Source organism: Camelina sativa, chromosome 7, assembly GCF_030686135.1.
Source record: "Camelina sativa cultivar CO46 ecotype springtype chromosome 7, ASM3068613v1".
Taxonomy (NCBI): Eukaryota; Viridiplantae; Streptophyta; class Magnoliopsida; order Brassicales; family Brassicaceae; genus Camelina; species Camelina sativa.
Genome location: NC_141886.1, coordinates 30597139 through 30614353, shown reverse-complemented (window position 1 = coordinate 30614353; position 17215 = coordinate 30597139). Strand labels below are relative to the sequence as shown.

At 39.7% G+C, this 17215-nt stretch overlaps 5 protein-coding genes and 2 pseudogenes across 12 annotated transcripts; 2 read left to right on the top strand and 5 right to left on the bottom strand.

The window, feature by feature from the left end:
- Positions 1 to 428: 428 nt before the first annotated feature.
- LOC104703204 (BES1/BZR1 homolog protein 4) lies at positions 429 to 3316 on the bottom strand. The gene is made up of 2 exons (XM_010419174.3): positions 2065 to 3316; positions 429 to 1339 (listed from the first exon to the last, which is right to left on the bottom strand). The coding sequence occupies exons 1-2, from the start codon at positions 2278 to 2280 to the stop codon at positions 578 to 580; spliced, it is 978 nt and encodes a 325-aa protein (XP_010417476.1). The 5' UTR covers positions 2281 to 3316; the 3' UTR covers positions 429 to 577.
- Positions 3317 to 3531: 215 nt separating this feature from the next.
- Positions 3532 to 5658, bottom strand: LOC104703202 (N-acylphosphatidylethanolamine synthase). Of its 4 annotated transcripts, none has more exons than XR_015561353.1 (6): positions 5433 to 5575; positions 4908 to 5215; positions 4661 to 4791; positions 4429 to 4514; positions 4206 to 4346; positions 3532 to 4018 (listed from the first exon to the last, which is right to left on the bottom strand). XR_015561353.1 is itself a non-coding variant. In XM_019227975.2 (6 exons), exons 3-6 carry the CDS (start codon positions 4773 to 4775, stop codon positions 3728 to 3730), a joined length of 630 nt encoding a protein of 209 aa, XP_019083520.2. In that variant the 5' UTR covers positions 4776 to 4791; positions 4928 to 5215; positions 5433 to 5658; the 3' UTR covers positions 3532 to 3727. The 4 variants fall into 4 exon arrangements, 3 of the variants coding, with proteins under 3 accessions (XP_019083520.2, XP_010417474.2, XP_087313542.1); XM_019227975.2 differs by having other exon boundaries at positions 4206 to 4343; positions 4928 to 5215; positions 5433 to 5658; XM_010419172.3 differs by having other exon boundaries at positions 4206 to 4343; positions 5433 to 5615.
- A 136-nt stretch (positions 5659 to 5794) lies between these two features.
- LOC104703201 (gamma-glutamyl hydrolase 2) lies at positions 5795 to 8734 on the bottom strand. 2 transcript variants are annotated; one of them, XM_010419171.3, is made up of 10 exons: positions 8007 to 8734; positions 7744 to 7830; positions 7550 to 7639; positions 7236 to 7330; positions 7095 to 7155; positions 6754 to 6843; positions 6602 to 6664; positions 6385 to 6473; positions 6136 to 6228; positions 5795 to 6041 (listed from the first exon to the last, which is right to left on the bottom strand). In XM_010419171.3, the coding sequence occupies exons 1-10, from the start codon at positions 8391 to 8393 to the stop codon at positions 5990 to 5992; spliced, it is 1107 nt and encodes a 368-aa protein (XP_010417473.1). In that variant the 5' UTR covers positions 8394 to 8734; the 3' UTR covers positions 5795 to 5989. The 2 variants fall into 2 exon arrangements, 1 of the variants encoding a protein (XP_010417473.1); XR_015561352.1 differs by lacking the exon at positions 7236 to 7330 and having other exon boundaries at positions 8007 to 8501.
- Positions 8715 to 11072, bottom strand: LOC104703200 (gamma-glutamyl hydrolase 1-like). The gene is made up of 10 exons (XM_010419170.3): positions 10502 to 11072; positions 10330 to 10416; positions 10158 to 10247; positions 9971 to 10065; positions 9793 to 9853; positions 9566 to 9655; positions 9409 to 9471; positions 9211 to 9299; positions 9025 to 9117; positions 8715 to 8936 (listed from the first exon to the last, which is right to left on the bottom strand). The coding sequence occupies exons 1-10, from the start codon at positions 10823 to 10825 to the stop codon at positions 8885 to 8887; spliced, it is 1044 nt and encodes a 347-aa protein (XP_010417472.1). The 5' UTR covers positions 10826 to 11072; the 3' UTR covers positions 8715 to 8884.
- A 128-nt stretch (positions 11073 to 11200) lies between these two features.
- On the bottom strand, positions 11201 to 14008 carry LOC104703199 (uncharacterized). Of its 4 annotated transcripts, none has more exons than XM_010419167.2 (8): positions 13788 to 14008; positions 13446 to 13501; positions 13214 to 13338; positions 12941 to 13100; positions 12443 to 12858; positions 11827 to 12288; positions 11566 to 11662; positions 11201 to 11468 (listed from the first exon to the last, which is right to left on the bottom strand). In XM_010419167.2, exons 1-8 carry the CDS (start codon positions 13941 to 13943, stop codon positions 11336 to 11338), a joined length of 1605 nt encoding a protein of 534 aa, XP_010417469.1. In that variant the 5' UTR covers positions 13944 to 14008; the 3' UTR covers positions 11201 to 11335. The 4 variants fall into 4 exon arrangements, with proteins under 4 accessions (XP_010417469.1, XP_010417471.1, XP_087312528.1 ...); XM_010419169.3 differs by having other exon boundaries at positions 11827 to 12285; XM_087456402.1 differs by having other exon boundaries at positions 13214 to 13356; positions 13788 to 13966.
- Positions 14009 to 14623: 615 nt separating this feature from the next.
- Positions 14624 to 15492, top strand: LOC109124931 (putative B3 domain-containing protein At1g78640 pseudogene; annotated as a pseudogene).
- A 619-nt stretch (positions 15493 to 16111) lies between these two features.
- LOC147941876 (putative B3 domain-containing protein At1g78640) lies at positions 16112 to 16984 on the top strand (annotated as a pseudogene).
- Positions 16985 to 17215: the final 231 nt, after the last annotated feature.

Below are 17215 nucleotides of genomic sequence, written 5' to 3'. Positions count from 1 at the left end.
TTATTATTAGCTCATATATGGATCATGGATGGATACACTTTCGTCATCCACCTTCCTCTGTGAATTACAACTGAAGAAGGGCGTAGACGAACAAAATCAAACCCATGTCAGAATATGAAATCTGTGTAGCCGTTATAAACAGAGGCACCAGCTCTGTCACCTGCAATGAAGCGCTCAATGTTGACTGATATCGATGATAAATAGCTATAAAACAATAACATAATTTGCTTCGTTGACTATGAGTTTCTGACAGTGTTAACATAAACCGTCTGATTGATTATAAACCACTCAAACCGGGGTTTACGTTTGCTATTAAACCGGGAATTAGGTTGGGAAACAAGCAACGCCAGTTAAAAAAAAAAGGCAGTGTGATCATATGATTGATGATTCAATCTCAAGAATACAATACTAGGACGAGAAGATCACGGTTGGGGACAGATAAACGAATATTATATAAGCTGTGTTTCAACTTTGAGCATTACATGGGAAGAGTACGATTGAAATAAAAACTGGAGCAACATATCATCAAGAACGGTTTTGGTTTCACCGGTTTTGAAAATGTACAGGTGGGTTGGAGTTACCTGGTGCTTGAGTTTCCAAGAGTGAGTTCGAGATCATCCGAACCACTCTCCTCGTGTATCCTCTCTCCTTCCCATGCTTTCACTAACCCGTTTGTGTTACTCCCGAACGCAAACTCTGGAGGAGCCACGGCTTCAGACATTGGAACATCAGCTGTGTGGTCAGCACCAGGAGGAATAGCAGGGGAGCAAGTCCCGCTTTGACCTGGTGTCCACATCCTTGACCCGCCTCCGCCTCCAGCAGCAGAGGCTGCTTCTTCTTTGAATCCAAACGGGTTCTGTGAGACGAGGCTAAACGTTGGCGAAGCTGGAACGCTTTGTGCTAGTTGAATTCCTGAGAACCATTCAGAGTCCGGGATGATTTGTCGGGTGGGACTTGGCGGTGTTGAAGAGACAAAGAAGGAGTTGTTGAGTTGTTGCCAATCGGGGTTCATTCTTGGAGTACGAGCAGTAGGAGAGCTTAAAGGAGGTGTAACAGGAGCGCTTATAGATCCCCCAGGGACGTAAAGGTAATTAGGGAGTCTTGATGACGAAGAAGCTGATGAGGATGATGTTGTTGAGAGGTGTTTCAGCCATGGGATGAGTGATTGGCCATCTCCAGAGGTAAGATTAGCAAATGAGGATGATGCTGGACTCATGAAGTTGGAAGAGGCTGGACTAGGATTATAAGAAGCACACGGACTTGGCTGATAAGAAGAGCAAGGACTAGCTGTTGCTGAACCGCCACCTATCTCCATACGCTCTACAGGTCTACTACATCCCTGAAACAAATAAAAAAAGATCACACAAACATGATCAGTGGCTGATAATGTTATCTTGAATGTGAAACCTAGCTGAAACAGCCGGTGAGCTTAGGTCTAAGTTTCAAATAAACAAATAGTAGTAAACACTCTGTTTCTAAGAATCAATCAGGTCAATGATTCCTGAACCGACAGATTATCATTGGACTCGATAATCGAAAATTAGAGTAAAAAAGACTGGAGACATAAAAGCAAAAGTGCCCACTTGCTTTCCCAAAAAAATCTACAGATCAAAACGTACACTTTGAACTCTGTGCAAAATTTTACTAATCAGTTTTATTGAGATCTATGCTATGCTACTTTGCTTTTCCCTTTTTTATTTTTGTTTGGTGGGGGATGGTATCATCTGAGAATAGACTGAACACACAAGTGAATCAGTTACACACACATCATGAAACAGAGAAAGAGAGAGAAAGAAAAGCATCTTCTTTTTTTAGAGAAACGCATAATAATAATAAAAAAGGTCACAGAGAAAGAATCCAACATTTGACTAAAACAAACGCTCCTCTATGAGGTATCATCATGAAACACGTTAGCATTCGGACCACCGGGAAAGACTCCGGCGCATGTTAGATGCGATCAGTATCTGCTGATCTCTTTTCTTGTGTATCCAAGAATTCAAAATTTTCAAGCTTCTTCAAAAGCATAAAAAGAAGAAGAAAAGGAAGAATGAGATCCGAACAAACCTTGCGGTAAGTGGTGCCGTCAGGCTCGACGATCCAACCAGCTTCGTTGCAGAGTGCTTTAAGAACTTCGTTGTTATCGCAATGCTTAGGAAGCTCGTAGTTACCGTACATTCTCAATCCGGTGAAGATCTTAGCTGCGATTGCTCTCCGTCTTCTCTCTCTCCTCTTGTTGTTTTCTCTCTCCCTCCATGTCGGCATTCTCGTCCCCGACGTCATCTTCCTTCCTCCTCTGTTTCTTTTTAACGTTACAGATCAAAGAGACAATTCGCAGCGAAACTCAAACTTATTCAACCTCAGAATCTTCGATGAAGCAATATATATATATAGCAGATCTGCGTGCACCAACAACACTTCCCAATCTCCGATCAGCTTAAGATTAGATATGCAACTTGGCTTCTCCGTCGGAGATAAAATGCTCTCACCGACGGCGAGAATCTTGAGGGAAGCAAAACTCTTGGAAATAGTTGCAGTAACTTTGTTAGCTTCACCTTCTTCAAATTGAGAGTAGTTGAGAGAAAAAAAAACACAGGTGATTTCAGATGAAAGCGGCGGATCAAGATGCTCGGAGAATTTGATAAAGGTGAGTTTTCAGGTGATCGGAGGAGGAAGATAAAAAAAACCCGGGAATAGAAGAAGAAGATGAAGGGAGCTTTAAGCTAATCATGAACTCTCTCTCTCTCTCTCTCGTGCCAGAGTCGAGAGAAGAGAAGAGGAGAGTTATTTACTTTCATAGTGAAAATTAAAAAACAAATAATTTTTTGAAAGTACCATATTTACCCAAGATTTGACCCTATATTTACGAAAATTACCACTACATGAGGTCACGCATGTCCTCCGGTCCTAGCACGTGGGAGATTCTACCTTTACCCCTCGATTCGGCCTTTATTTACCAGTTTTGCCACACATCCGAGCTCCATTACCACGTGCAAGAGGTAGCGTTTACCCTTAAAACGTGATCGGATTAACGAGAATGCCACGATACCGTTTTAGCTGACCTTTTTTGGGAAGTTTCGTTTTCACGTGATGGTGCGTCCCCGGCGTGACCCTGTAGGACCCATTAACTGTATTTTTTTCGCGTAGGCACCACTCGCCGCACCGGTGGCTCGATTTGGCTCACGTGGCCGCCGCGTCTGTTTTGCCACCCACGTTGTCTCTCTTCTTAATCAGAACCTTCTCTCTCTCTGTTCAAACTGGTCGTTTTAATGCTTGCTGTTTCTTTCCAACATCATTACCATTTTAGCAGAAGTGTGACAGAACAGAACTGGCCAGGTCATCGGCGTTACAGACATCACACTAATAACGGTCTTTTACATTATTATAAACAACAAATTATATATTTTAAATTAGTTCCGACCAAAAAAAATACTACATTTAGATATTCGATTATTGTAGCTTTTTTGATTTTTACTTAATTTTGATTATACTGATAAGACACATTTCAGCATACATTATTGCGGGGTTGCTATATATCCGAAACGGTAAAATATTTTAAAAGGCAAGTTCTCTAGTTTTCGTACTTGAATAATTTGTAGAATATTTCTCAGCTTCAGAAAATTAAATTAAGCTAATAAGTAACTAACTGATTACCACTGCGGTCTGCGGATCTAAACCGGAACTTAGAAAATTGTGAACCGGATTCTGAGATGAATTTTCCCGGCGGAAGTCACAACCGCTTAGCTAAGAGCCTCAAGGTTTCCAAGGAGGATTGAATCTTCTCGGAAAGAGCTACGTAGAGGCATCTCTGAGCAGTTTCGTCTAGCTCCTGGCCAGCAGAAATGAGGATAGGCCATTTTGATTCTTGAAGAGGAGCAGTTACATGGCGGGAGTCCAAGACAGCAGTCTCAACCATCATGGGAACATTAAACTCAATTGGTTTGCCAACCACAACTTTAAGTTCTTTGTTGCACAGCGGTACCAGCGGTCTTCTACCATTCAAGTAGTTTTCCGGCATCATCTAAGTGGATACAATAATGTGGGTAAGTACCATGGAGTGAAAACGTATTACTATCAGAAAAGCAAATTCGAATTTTGGAAAATGGATGCATAGTTCATGGTTTATTCTTGTTTCTGCAGGCATTTAGCTATACAAGTTTGAACGATTATCAAGTTAAGCAGACTAAGATGGAACATGGACGAGTTACCTCCTCAAAACCACGGTGAATTATTGGCAAGACGATTGGGGTAACTGGAGAGCGGGCGATGAGGCTTGCAGTTCCCCATTTTAGTCGTCTTATAGGAACATCTTCTTGAAACACCTTTCCCTCTGGGAAGGTATGCAGCTACTAGTCATGGTGAGTAGTACCAACGGTTAGAGGTCAGAAAAGCCCAGAAAGAAAGAATGTTTAAATGTGCAAGATAAACTACCCAAGATCCATCTTTTAATCGCTGGAGAGATTCATTCATGTGTTCTTGGTAGATTCCACCACCTCTAGTTATAGGTATACATTTTCCTGCTCATTAACATTCATCATAAGAAAATACTATTTTGGTAACCACCAAATCTACTAACAAAACTCCAAATCGGGAAATCATACAAAACACTGATTACACAGTTTATCACCTAAGAAGAAGCCAAGAAAGAAAATATATGACATACCACTGCGGAAAATGTAGGAGAAGATAGGGTTCCTGAAACATATGTCCTCTGCAGCAAGAACCCATCGAGCCAATTCTGGATCAAGGGAAAGGAGACCCTTGAACGCACCCCACATTACTGGATCATCCAAACTGATTTACCAAAAAAGAAGATAATAAATCAACACCAAAATACAAGTGAGTGTAAGTAAAGAGATTATGACAACAAGAAAAGATTATGTTTTTTGGAGGTTCTAAAATTAACTAACGTCGACATGTGATTACTAACAGTGATGAGAGGAACACCAGGTGGTCTTGAACGGACAAGATTCATAAGAGTCTCAGCATTGTGAACTGAGCTTTTGTTGCAAAGATTAGCTACTGCTCTTGCAAACGCACTAACAGCCATTATCACAGTTTTCCTTGGAAGTCCTCCCAAATGATCAGATCTTGCAGCCCATTCCATTATCCTCCCCATTTATGCCTCTTCCCACGAAATCAAGAAAGCTTCAAAGTTGTCTCTCTTCAACAGATCATAATAGAAGCTAAATCTACTTGCAATATACAGGGCCGGTTTCTGAAGTGCAAACCGGAAATTAGCATTACAACCGACAAAATTCGATGCAACGATTACATAACTAGAGTTCGTTTACTAAGCATAAGTCTCTAAATAAGTAATCTCGACTAATCTAGTAAAGTTTTAACAATCAAACGGAACAATTAGGATATTATCAATCTCCAAAGACGATCTACATTGAGACCCAAACAAAACTTAGAGAAGTAACAACACTTACGATTGTAATCGAGACCAGAAGATTAGCGTCAGAGGGAAATCGAAGAAGCTTGCTTGAGAGGATTCATCCAGAGAGAGAGAGAGAGAGCAAAGCGAGGACGAACAATTGAATGTGGTTGGTTTAACTCGGTACGGTTAGATAGGGACACCGATTTAAGGGATGAACCAGGATTATTGGCAGGTCAGAGTTCCCACTTCTCATTGTCGTCGGTTGGCGAACTGTAAACAGTCAAATTGTTATCAGCCCATTATGCTTAATTGGGCTTTTTATTTAGCCCAACTCATACTATTATTGAGGTTCTTCTTTCGTATAAAAGACTAATTTCTGTGTCTTCTATCTTTATTAACACTAAGTTAAAAACATAAATCGAAGACTTACATGTTCTATATACAAAAGCGTACATTGTTAGATTTTCTTTTGACAATCGAAGGGCAAGCGTATTGTTTGATGATTATATAGACATCAGAGTTACAACAAATACACATATACACAATAAGAGAGTTTAAAACACAAATTTCACTGGTTTTCCCTGAACAAACACACGAGAAGGCGACTTCTCAGAGAAGAGATCGTTCTTGTGTGAAAATGTAAACCTCGTCGTAACCTCTCCTGCATAATCCACCATATTAGATGATCCCAAATATCGTTGAACATACAGTAGAAGAGAAAATTATGTAAAGATATTGTCCGAGTGGCTTTTTACCCTTCATATCCACAGTAAGTAGGGGTGTGGTTATAAATGAGATTGCTCAGCACTTTCTCAGAAGATGGTCTGTTCTGTGACTTCCTTGCTTCACTGCACCACATTCAGCAAAACTAAATCCATCAGAGTCCATTACATGAATACTTATTTATATTGATTCTAATGCCAACTACTTTCCTAATGTAGCAATCAGAGTTGCTGCTGCACTCTCTTATCAGTTCTTAACAAACCTTGAAATAAAGAACAAACCTGACTAAATAATTTGCAACGTGCTGAGTCACCTGGATCGCATCCTCAGAGTGTGGAATGCCGGATAACCCCCACTCGAATGCATTTTTCTGCAAGAGTATTGTAGGGAACTTTTCTTTTATATAAGCTATAGAATAACGCAATGAACCACAGTGATAACTAAGCCTAGCCGCTGAAGGACTAAATGAGAGACGTAAGTTAACTAGTGAGTATGTACCTCCGGATGCCACTGGAATCCCGTCACTGGATATTGTTTTGATTTAATTGTTGAAACATATGTCTGGAAATATATAAAAAGTAGATTGATTTTATGAGGTTTAGACTCTAGAATATATTAAATCTGTATGGTTCTTAAGATCATAACAATACCTTGTTGTGGTTATCACTGCATGTTGTGACGATGTTAAAGAAATTAGACAGAGCAACAGTGCCTTCAAAGCTATCTGGTGATATACCATACTGGAAAATCATGATAATTTGTATTAGTATCAGTAAGCAGATAGAAGGAAGATATTAACAATTGAAGAACAAGAAAGTAGAAAATGGCAAGACGGACCTAGCGGTAAACAAAACTAATAAGTTGCTAACAATGATCAACTCATTTATTAATGTCAAACTGCTCTCTATAGAGAATGTATAAGCAACAAAAATAGTGACAACTATATTCCATAGTATAACTGTGATATAAATTAGAGGTTGCAAATACTAACCTGATGGTTCTGCATAACCAAACAGTCGGTACTAAGCTGTTTAAACAACTCTGGAGGAAATCTGCAATATGTGAAACATTAAAAATTATAAATACAATATTTTGCAAAACATATATACACATATCATGAAGCTGAATGCACCTTTGGAATACGGTTCCTTCGATATTAACATTTTTAATGAACTGAAGACTTGATGCACAATTTCTTGCATCAACTTTTTCAAAGATGTCTCTGTTCTGTTACAAAGGCGAGGATTATAGACTTTGAATGGAGTTTGCTGATTCTCAAACTGTACTACATACATACTATAGTATATACTCAGCTCAAAACTCATGATGGGAATAGCTAATAAAAGCTCTCTGCTTGCCTTAGACTGATTCCACATTCTAATATTCAGCTACATTCATTCAGTGACCGGAAAAAATTGCCAAAAGAAGCAAAAACAAAGGATTTACCTGACTAATGATCATTGTCAAGAGCTCAAAGCCAAGGCAAATAGCATATAATGGAAAGTGCTCACCAGCATCATTTCTTTCCAAAACTTTCTGAGAGGATCGATCATAGGGAGATATCAATAAAGATCATTTTTATTGGAATTCTATATGTCCAACACCCAAAATAAATTGAAACCAATGTAGAGCTTTTTTACATAGAAGATTTTCTTGACGATTTCAAAATACAATCCTTGTTTAGCCCAACCACCAGTGAGTATCACACCGTTGACCAACTCTAGCTTCTGCAGTGATCCAAGATAATTTTAGAAAATAATATCAGGAAGAAGCAATCCAATTCTTAAGCGATAACAACAACACCTTCAAACCTAATTGATGAAGAAAAAAAAAACTAAACGCAGCCAAAAGGAAACTTATAAAGATTATACAGAATCGGCTGAGCTAATAATATAAGAGTAACCTGAAAGAGAAGTTCTTCGGGCTCGTTATAGATGAGGGGGATAACGCGTGCACCACCAGTTTCAGCCAATTTCACATACGACGCCGCAATGTTCGACGCGTTCGTAGCATTGTTCAAACGACCCGACGCGCCGTCGCCAGGATGGCTCAGAATCCCGATAACCGGTCTGTAATTGAGGTTCAGATCAGGCGCGGAGCATACCACAAGAGGACCCCGAGGTGAATCATCGAGTCCGGTTTGACTAGGGAGGAAAATCGTCGCAGGCGACTCGTTGGCTTTGGCCATTACGGTGATATCTTTGAACACGGATAGTACCACCACCGGTACTAACCAGACGTAGCTCCACATCTCAGAGAGGATGATGAAACGCGAGATGTGAAATTTCATACCACAGGACAAAGAAGTATATCTTAAAAGAAAGGATCGTCTCTGCTCCTTTCTCTAGCTAGTCTCTCCTCTGCACAAGGCACTTTTTTTCAAATCGAGAAAACCAATATCCACCGTCCACGTGTTATGGATTCAACGATAAGCCACTCTCCCGTATCGTATTCGTCGTCACTATGGGGCCGGCCCATTTGTCCTAATGCGTGTCGTGTCCCATTTAAATTGCCCAATACCAAAGGTCGATTCTACGACATATAGTAAGTTTTGCTAGAATAATTTCTTCAAAAAAATATGATAATAATTTGCTCCTAAAACCTACCATAGTTTTTTTTTTTTTTTTTTTTTTTTTTTGAATTTAATGTTGAAAAAGCTAGCATAGTTGTTTCATTGACACAAATCATACGAACAGGGGAATAATGCAGGTGAGCGAAACAATTTTGCTCCCTATATTGAAATCAGAGTTACAATACAGTATACAGACAACGAGTAAGTTCTTAAAAACGGGATCTTGGTTGTGTGAAAATGTAAACCTCGTCATAACCCCTCCTGCAAGATCCAAAGAATCGTTAAAAGAAATCGACAACAATAGAAACAAGAGAATTCTGTAAAGATGGTGGTCCCCGAGTGGCTTTACCCTGCGTATCCACAGTATGTAGGCTTATAGTTGTATATGAGATTGCTCAGCACTTTCTTAGGTGGTGCTCTGTTCAGTGACTTCCTAGCTTCACTGCACCCCATTCAATTCAACCCCCCAATACATGAGAAACGAGTGCACAGAATGTTTTTGGTAAACTTTGAATACGCTGATGAGAGACCTTACCTGACTAAATAATTTGCAGCATGCTGTGTCACCTGGATTGCATCCTCAGAGTGAGGAATTGCGGATGATCCCCATTCAAATGCATTTTTCTACAGAGAATTTATGTTGCATTAAAGAGCTTTGTTTTTCTTTTCTAAAATCAAAGCTGTCCAAAGAGAAGAAAATTAGAAACATAAGTAGTTTAACTGGTCAGTATACCTCAGGATGCCACTGGAAACCAGTTATTGGGTATCTCTTTGCTTTAACAGTTGAAACATAAGTCTGCAGACGAAATATAATTAGATCCGTAAATAAAGTAAGGTCAGATTCTGGAATTCATAGAGTTCTCATGGTTTATAGAGGAACATGTTGTTACCTTGCTGTTTTCATCAATGCAGGTTGTGAGGATTTCAAAAAAACTAGACAAAGCAGGATTGCCTTGAAAGTTTGCTGGTGTGATACCATACTATAAAATAACAACAATTCGTATCAGCAACCATATAGAATGAGAATATAGTAGTCACCACAGAGGAAGATAGCAATAACCAAAGCAGAATGAGTTAACTTTGACAACTATGTTCCATGTCCTGCAACATTACTAACCTTGTGTTTCTGCATAACCAAACAATCTGAGCTGACTTTTTTCAACAACGGTGGAGGGAATCTGCAAGTATGAAAGACTACAATTATACATGGGAAAAAGTTGAGGTCTTAATATATATATATATATATATATATATAAACTGTGGAAAACTAAAAGGATCATGACAAAGCTACGCACCTTTGGAATAAAGTTCCTTCAAGATTAACGTTGTCAACAAATTGGAGACTGGATGCATTATCTTCTGCATCAAATCTTTCAAGAATGTCTCTGTTCTGTTACCAAATGACAAGGATTTGAGAGAAAACTTTAAGAATGGAGTCTGAAAACAAGAGTTTTGTAAAGAAAGAAAGAAGAAAGTAGTCACCTGACTTATGATGATTGACATAAGCTCGAATCCTAGGCAAATCCCATAAACAGGAAAATGCTCTCCAGCATCGTTTCTCTCCAAAGCTTTCTATGAGAAACATAAACTTTTATTAGATCTTTAGGAGTTTAAATATTTGCAACACAAGAATGTCCCAATGTTTTCAACTTACATTGAAGATTTTTTTGACGGTCTCGAAATATTCATATTTTTTAGCCCAACCACCAGTGAATATCACACCATTGACTAGTTCTAGCTTCTGCAGTAACATTCAAAAACCCTAATTGAAGTCTAGCCAAAGACAAGTAAGTAGTAATTTAAGTTTTTTAAGAGATGAGAATGACCTGAAAGAGCAATTCTTCAGGCTCGTTGTAGATAAGTGGGATAACACGAGCTCCACCTGCCTCAGCGAATTTCACATACGAGGCGGCGATGTACGTCGAGCTCGTATCATTGGTCAACCGACCCGACGCGCCGTCGCCAGGATGGCTCAGGATCCCGATGACCGGCCTGTAGTTAAGGTTCGGATCCTGCGCGGAGCAAACGGAACTCCGAGAACCGGTTTGACTAGGGAGAAAAATCGAATCTGACGAATCGGCAGCTTTCGCCGCCACACTGATATCTTTCCAAGCGAAGAGTAGCATCGACAAATAGATGCAACTCCACATTCTCCGAGCTAAGAAGATCGCCCAACAATGGAGGAGGATTCGCACCGTTGACGAATGCGAGAGAGAGAGAGAGAGAGAGAGAGAGAGAGAGAGAGAGAGTGTGATCTGAAATCAGAAATTAGGATTTGTTTTTATGTATTTTATAAACCCATCTGATTGTGCCACCTGGCCTCACTGATTCAAAATCCACGTACACACTTTTCGAAAACCAATCCACTTCCTTTCTTAAATTATTTAATTTGTAACCACCCGAGAAACGTGTTATACTTTAAATATTTATATTTTAATGCCACGCGACGTACCGACTTCTCCGCGTGTGGAACATTGCTTCCTTTTTTTTTTTTTACTTGTTGGCTTCAAAGCTCTATAACTCGATGGCTCAAGAGTACTTCTACTATAAGACATAACGGATTCAAACATACAATCAGATGAAAACCAAGTTCCTGATTTTGATATACTTAATCAAACTCGGCTGTAACCAAAAAAAAAAAAAAAAAAACAGAATGCTTTTTAAACTTTCTTGAAGAATGACATTATGTTCCCTTGCTTTGGATCTTTAACGTTTCCTCCTTTCTTGCTTCCTGCTTTTCCTCCAATGTTTGTGGCTGCCGCATTTCCAATGGCCGAGCTCTTCTTCTGTGCTCTGAAACAATAAACTCAGATGGATGCTTTAGAATTGTATTCGGGTTTTCACTAAGTTTCGATGCTCTTTGTAGATTAATCATCTCAAAACAACATACCTATTAGCGTTATTGCCATCATTTAACTTCTTACTTGTATCAGTCTCCACTTCCTTCTTCACCTTGGTTTCTGTCTCCTCCCACACTACCTCAGTTACTATATGCAGTCAAAAGAGGATTGCACAAGTAAGAGAGATCTTGACATTACCAAACAAGAGTTCGCATTTAGCCAACTCGTGGCTAAACCTATGCATATGTGTGTTTATTCTAGTTTATATATAAAACAGTATTGGCTGCCTAAGTGTGTGAGAGAGGCCATACCTTCTCTTCCACGTTCGTCAATACGTGTCTTCAACGTCTTTTTCCTTTTCGGTAAGCTAGGAGCTTCAGTAATTCTTCCCTTCGAGGGATTAACTTCAGCTTCAGAACCCACGGCCTGGATCTTCTCCATTGACGAAGTCGTAGAAGCATCAATAGAAGCAGTTTTTTCCCTGTCTTCTTTGCTGACCTCTGGTTCATCAGATTTTACCTCTCGAGAAACACCTGCGTCAGGCTTCTCTGGACCTGAATCCTCGGAATTGAGTTCACCATCTGGACGTGAATTAACCTTTGGACTGCTAGGAGATGCTAAGCTGATAACATCTTCATACTCTTCATCTGAAAAATCAAATATCGCCTTCCTTTTTCTGTTCTCACTCTTAGGCGCTCTCTTGAAATTGACATCTTCATTCTCATCGTCGCTGCCTCCCTTATTGTCAGCATCATCAGAAGGTTTTTGGTCTTCTGCACCAATTACAGAACATTTTATTGAGGAAAAAAGTAACTAAAACAAACACCAAGCCATTGATCAGTACCTAAAAGCAGGAATAAATGCCAACTCCACATAAATATTCAATATTCAAAAGAGAACTGAGAGTGGATAGATTAGATGACATACCCGAATGATCAGTAATGTGATTTTTAACCTCTATTTTCGCAGACTCATCTTCCGTTTTCACAGGCACACGGCCCCACATATTTTTCAATGAACCACCAGTTCCAGTCACGCTCTTTTCGCTCTGCCCATTCTTCTTATTAGGGGGTACAGGAAAATATTTTTCTTTATCCGAAGAGGACTTCACAGAATGGTTTTGAGCTGGAGCAGCATTAGTTTCACTCTTAGCCTGATGGCTAACGTTAGCGCTTGAGTGCTGAAATCTCTTTCCCTGGTTTGATAGAACTGTACCCTTTTGAAAATCTAAGCTACTTTTAGATTGTACTGTAGTTCTCACACTTTCAGTTCGTGGGGCTGTAACATTGCCAGTTGTTCCCTCTACGTTACGCTTTACGAAAGAATTGGAGATGCCACAAAACCTGGTAATACCTCTCTAGTTAGAATGGATAAGGCTGGTCAACAGTACTGAACATCTTTCATGCAACAAGAGAAAAGGTGTACCTGTTGCCTCTCAAGCAATTATCAGTGGCAGAAGGCTGCCTGGAGAGTTCTTCTGCTTGTACAAATTCAGCATTCCATATGGCTGCTGGATCAATTGGAATACTAGCTTGAACACTGTAGATATGTACTGAATATTTTCCATTGAACTCTTTCTCCACTTCTGCATAGAAGTAATGACAGGGAAGTGTCAAATCACTAGCAAAAGTACCCTAATAGAGAAGACGGTCATGAAGAATAACAAAGAGATAACAGGTCGTTGAATGAGAATGAGACCTGGAAGTTGGGTACTGGAAGCAAGCTTAACGGAGTAATCGGAAGGTCTGTTCTTTAGGCAACCGGACACAATATATACAACTTCAAAACCCTTGCCATGTTTCTCTACAAAATCCTTAAGCAACCTAATAACATATGAGTCCCTAAGTTTTAAAACAAAAAAAAAATCTGCAACAGCCCAAAATATAGTGACTCGGACTCCCAATTGGTGAGGGGGAACAATGTAATGTACCTCTTGGCAGTATTTGATGAAAGGGAATAATTTCGACTGAGCCATTTGTAAGATACCTGAATAACCAAATTTGATTGAGCGAATCAGTATTTGTAAACCCAAATGACTCAATTTTTACAAAACCCTTCCGAATCTCAGGACTGAATTTAAAAAGCCCACGGCGACGCTGATTACAACAACAAACTACAAACTAACCCTATTCCGATTAGGTTGCAGAAAGGAGCGATAACCAATTTTGGACAGATTGATTATATTCAGTGAAGTGGAAATCCGAACCCTAACCAGAAAAAAATCAAAGGAATCGAGAAATTAAGTGAGAAAAAAATAGGGAGTAATTATTACCACTTGAAGCTGATCGGAGACGAGAGACTCAATTTCATCGAGAACATTAAGGGTATGGGTGAGAGTCATCTTTCCCGACTTCTGAGATTTGGTTGGGAGTTTTTTTTTTTTTCCTTTCTTCGTCGAGAGAGGCAATGGCTGACACTTTCCCGCCATGAAACAAAGTCACGCGCCGCGGCACTCTTATTGTGGATCTGCTGTCGCTATTTGTTTGGGCCGCCAAACCCATCTTCTCTAATCTAAGGGCTATTATTTCATCTCTGTTTTGCTCTTTTTACTTTTTTACCCCTTAATTTCCGCATTCAGATTAATTGGTCCGGTTCGCTTTGGAATTTTTGGAACTTTGGTGTTTCGGTTTGGTAAATCCACATCGTAGTAGACCGGAATTGAAATTCGGTTCGATAACAATTTGTGTCGAATTGTAACTAAAAACCAAAATCTGTTCAATTTGTTGTAAGAAAGTTCAGTAATTGATACTAAATTTGGTATGTTTCTTTCGGTTACGGCTTGATAGTTCCGAATCGGACCGGACCGGTCACTGTTTTCTAACTTTCCTTTTTTGCCTGTCACGAGGAAAGATACTAAAGTGTAATTTGCCAACAAAAATATGATTCGAGTAATTTATTACGGTTTTATACATCCTATTTCTAACAGAATTTACATTCATTCTCCCATTCTTGATCAAATTAGGTATTAATAATCCAAAACAAAACCTACATATCCTTGATCGTTCTCTCTCTCTCTCTCTATATATATATATATACAACTCTCTTTGATCACCTTTACTCACAAACCCATTCTTTCGACTCGCTCTCCATATATAGTTCATTCGAGATTCCTAAGCCTCCATCGAAGAAGAAGAATGTTCAAACGAGTTATGGCCGAAGAACAGTGGGACATCCCTCAAGCGAACTACCTTTCCTTGGGAATCGGACCTATTGATACGACGGCGGCTATCTCTCCGACCAAGAAGAAAGCAGGAAAACCTCTACGCCTGTTTGGAAACTCGATATTTCCAGCAGAGTCCTCTTCCGATGACACGGACATGGCTCTCGTTGACGTTACAACATCTTCGGAGAAGGCCCTTTCCTCGTTCGAAGTCGAGCTCGAGTCCTCGGAGGAAACACATAACGAGGACTCTGTCTCGTTAGAACTCTCTTTGGGGATTTCAGGAAGCTGTAGTACTATTAACTCTAATGTTACTTGCGCAGGAATCAAGAAAAATATAACCAAAGATGCTAGAAAGTCTAAGAAGAGGAGATCACTTTCTAAAGAGGAGAAGCGAGCTGCAAGAGTCTTAGCGGAAGTACCACATCCCCATCCATGGACCATGGCCAAGACTCTGTCCGTCAGCGATGTCAATGGTCTAAGCCGACTTATGCTGAACACAGTGGACGCCGAAACCCACATCGTTAGTTATCTCCCTACAGATGTCCAAGAGAACATCCAACAAGGAATTGGAATCGAGATCACAGCTTACGACCAAGAAAAGGGAACTGAGCACAAGTTGGTTTTCAAGAGACACGTCAATACATCAAAAAGCTATGTTTTAAACGGTGGCTGGTCTGCAGTGTTTTCCAAGAAGAAAAAATTGGTGGAAGGAGACACGATTGGACTCTTCTGGAATAATACTAACTCTAGGCTCCACGTTGGTGTGCTTCAGAGAAAGAAAGATGAGAAAGATCTAGTTTGCTGAAGAGATCGTATTTCGAAGACGTTGTTATAGATAGATCATCCTAGATGATTTGGTTTTACTTGGTTATTTTGGTGTTGATCGTATTGCATGAGAAGGTTTTTTTTTTTTTTTTTTTTAATTAAGTGTGGTCAATGACATTGAAAAATATTTCTTTCTAAAATTGTGAAGGTTTATGGTGAATTTCAATGCAAAGGATGTTTAATCCAAATAAACCGATCCGGTTTAATCCAAACCGAATAAAATAACTTGGCAAAGAGACGAAATCAAATCTAGACTGAAACTGTATATATCACACACTCCCATATATATCAAACCGTATTCTCTCAAGAATTGTTTCAACGATAACTCTCCGAAGTGACTGTGTATCTCCGATAAAGAAGATTCCAAGAAGCGCGAGAGATCTCTAAATGGTGTTTCTTTCTTCGCACCCAAGGAAGCAGTGAGGTCGTCTCTCTCCGGCGAAGAAGATTCGAACGAATATAAAACAAGAACCGCAGGAGTACTCAATCATTCTTGATATCCAAGGAAACAGAGATCTCTATCTCCGACGTTCGTTCCTATATCTCCGGGAAAGAAGAACCGCGAAAAGACTAGTCAAGATCCTTTGTTGCCTTCAAATAAAACGAAGATGCCTCTCTTTGTTCACTCTACATCTCAGGCGAAGAAGAATCAGACGAGTATGAGCCAAGAACCACCTCCGATGAACACAGATGAAGCCTTGAAGAGTCATTGCTTCTCGCAAAATCCAAATTACTTCGAGTGTAATAACATCAAAGCTAGTAAATATAAGATATGGCTCGTGAGTTTTCTGGTTTGTATTATCTCTGAAAACGTACCTTCACTTCTTCTTGTGTTTGCAGGTACTCTGCCTAGAAGATACCATAGTAACTTTTCGCTTGGCTCACAAAGACTCTCTGGCCAGTTTCTTATGATCCCTAACCCTGGATTTGTGCCTACAACTAGCTCTTCTTCTCTGGTAAGTAATTAGTGAACTTTCATTTTGTAAGCAAACCAGTTGAACATCAATCAATTTGTCAATCTGAGCATACGGATTTGTGATTTCTTTCTGCGGTCCCATCAACAGCAGCAGCCTCCAAAGACTATCTCCAAAGAGCAAAATGAAAATGAGGAGCCACAATGGACCATCAGGAAGGAACTGACCAAGAGTGATGTTAACTGTGTTAATAACCAAAAACTTATTCTGGCAAAAAGCTTTGTTGAGGAGCACATTCTGAAACATCTCCCTCTAGAAGATTCCCAAAAGATAGACAGAGGTAAACCCGGAATCACGGTTAAGGTGTATGACCACGATACAGACAGTGAGCACGAGCTGTGTCTAGCACTCCGGAGTAGCTATGTTCTCAAGAATGGTTGGTTGAAAACATTTATTCAAAGAAGAGACTTGAAGAAAGGAGACGAAGTTGGTCTCTTCTGGGAGTGTTCTACTTCTAAGCTTCATTTTAGTGTGCTTTCTCGTGCAATCGCAAAAGCTCCTGCATAAGAAATGAAGCTATATTGATCCAGTAATCTCCCGGAGAGAGGCAAGTGAAGAGAAATTTTTGTTGTTGTTGTCAAACGGTGGTTAGTGTTGCTTATGATAAAGATGTTTTAAATAGTGAGCTTGAGAACTTGATGTTTTGTAAACAAAAAACTTGTTGACTTCAATAATGTTTACGTGTGCAGCTTTTGGTTCTGCTTATTTTCAAATTAAAATTCAGAAAACTACTTGATT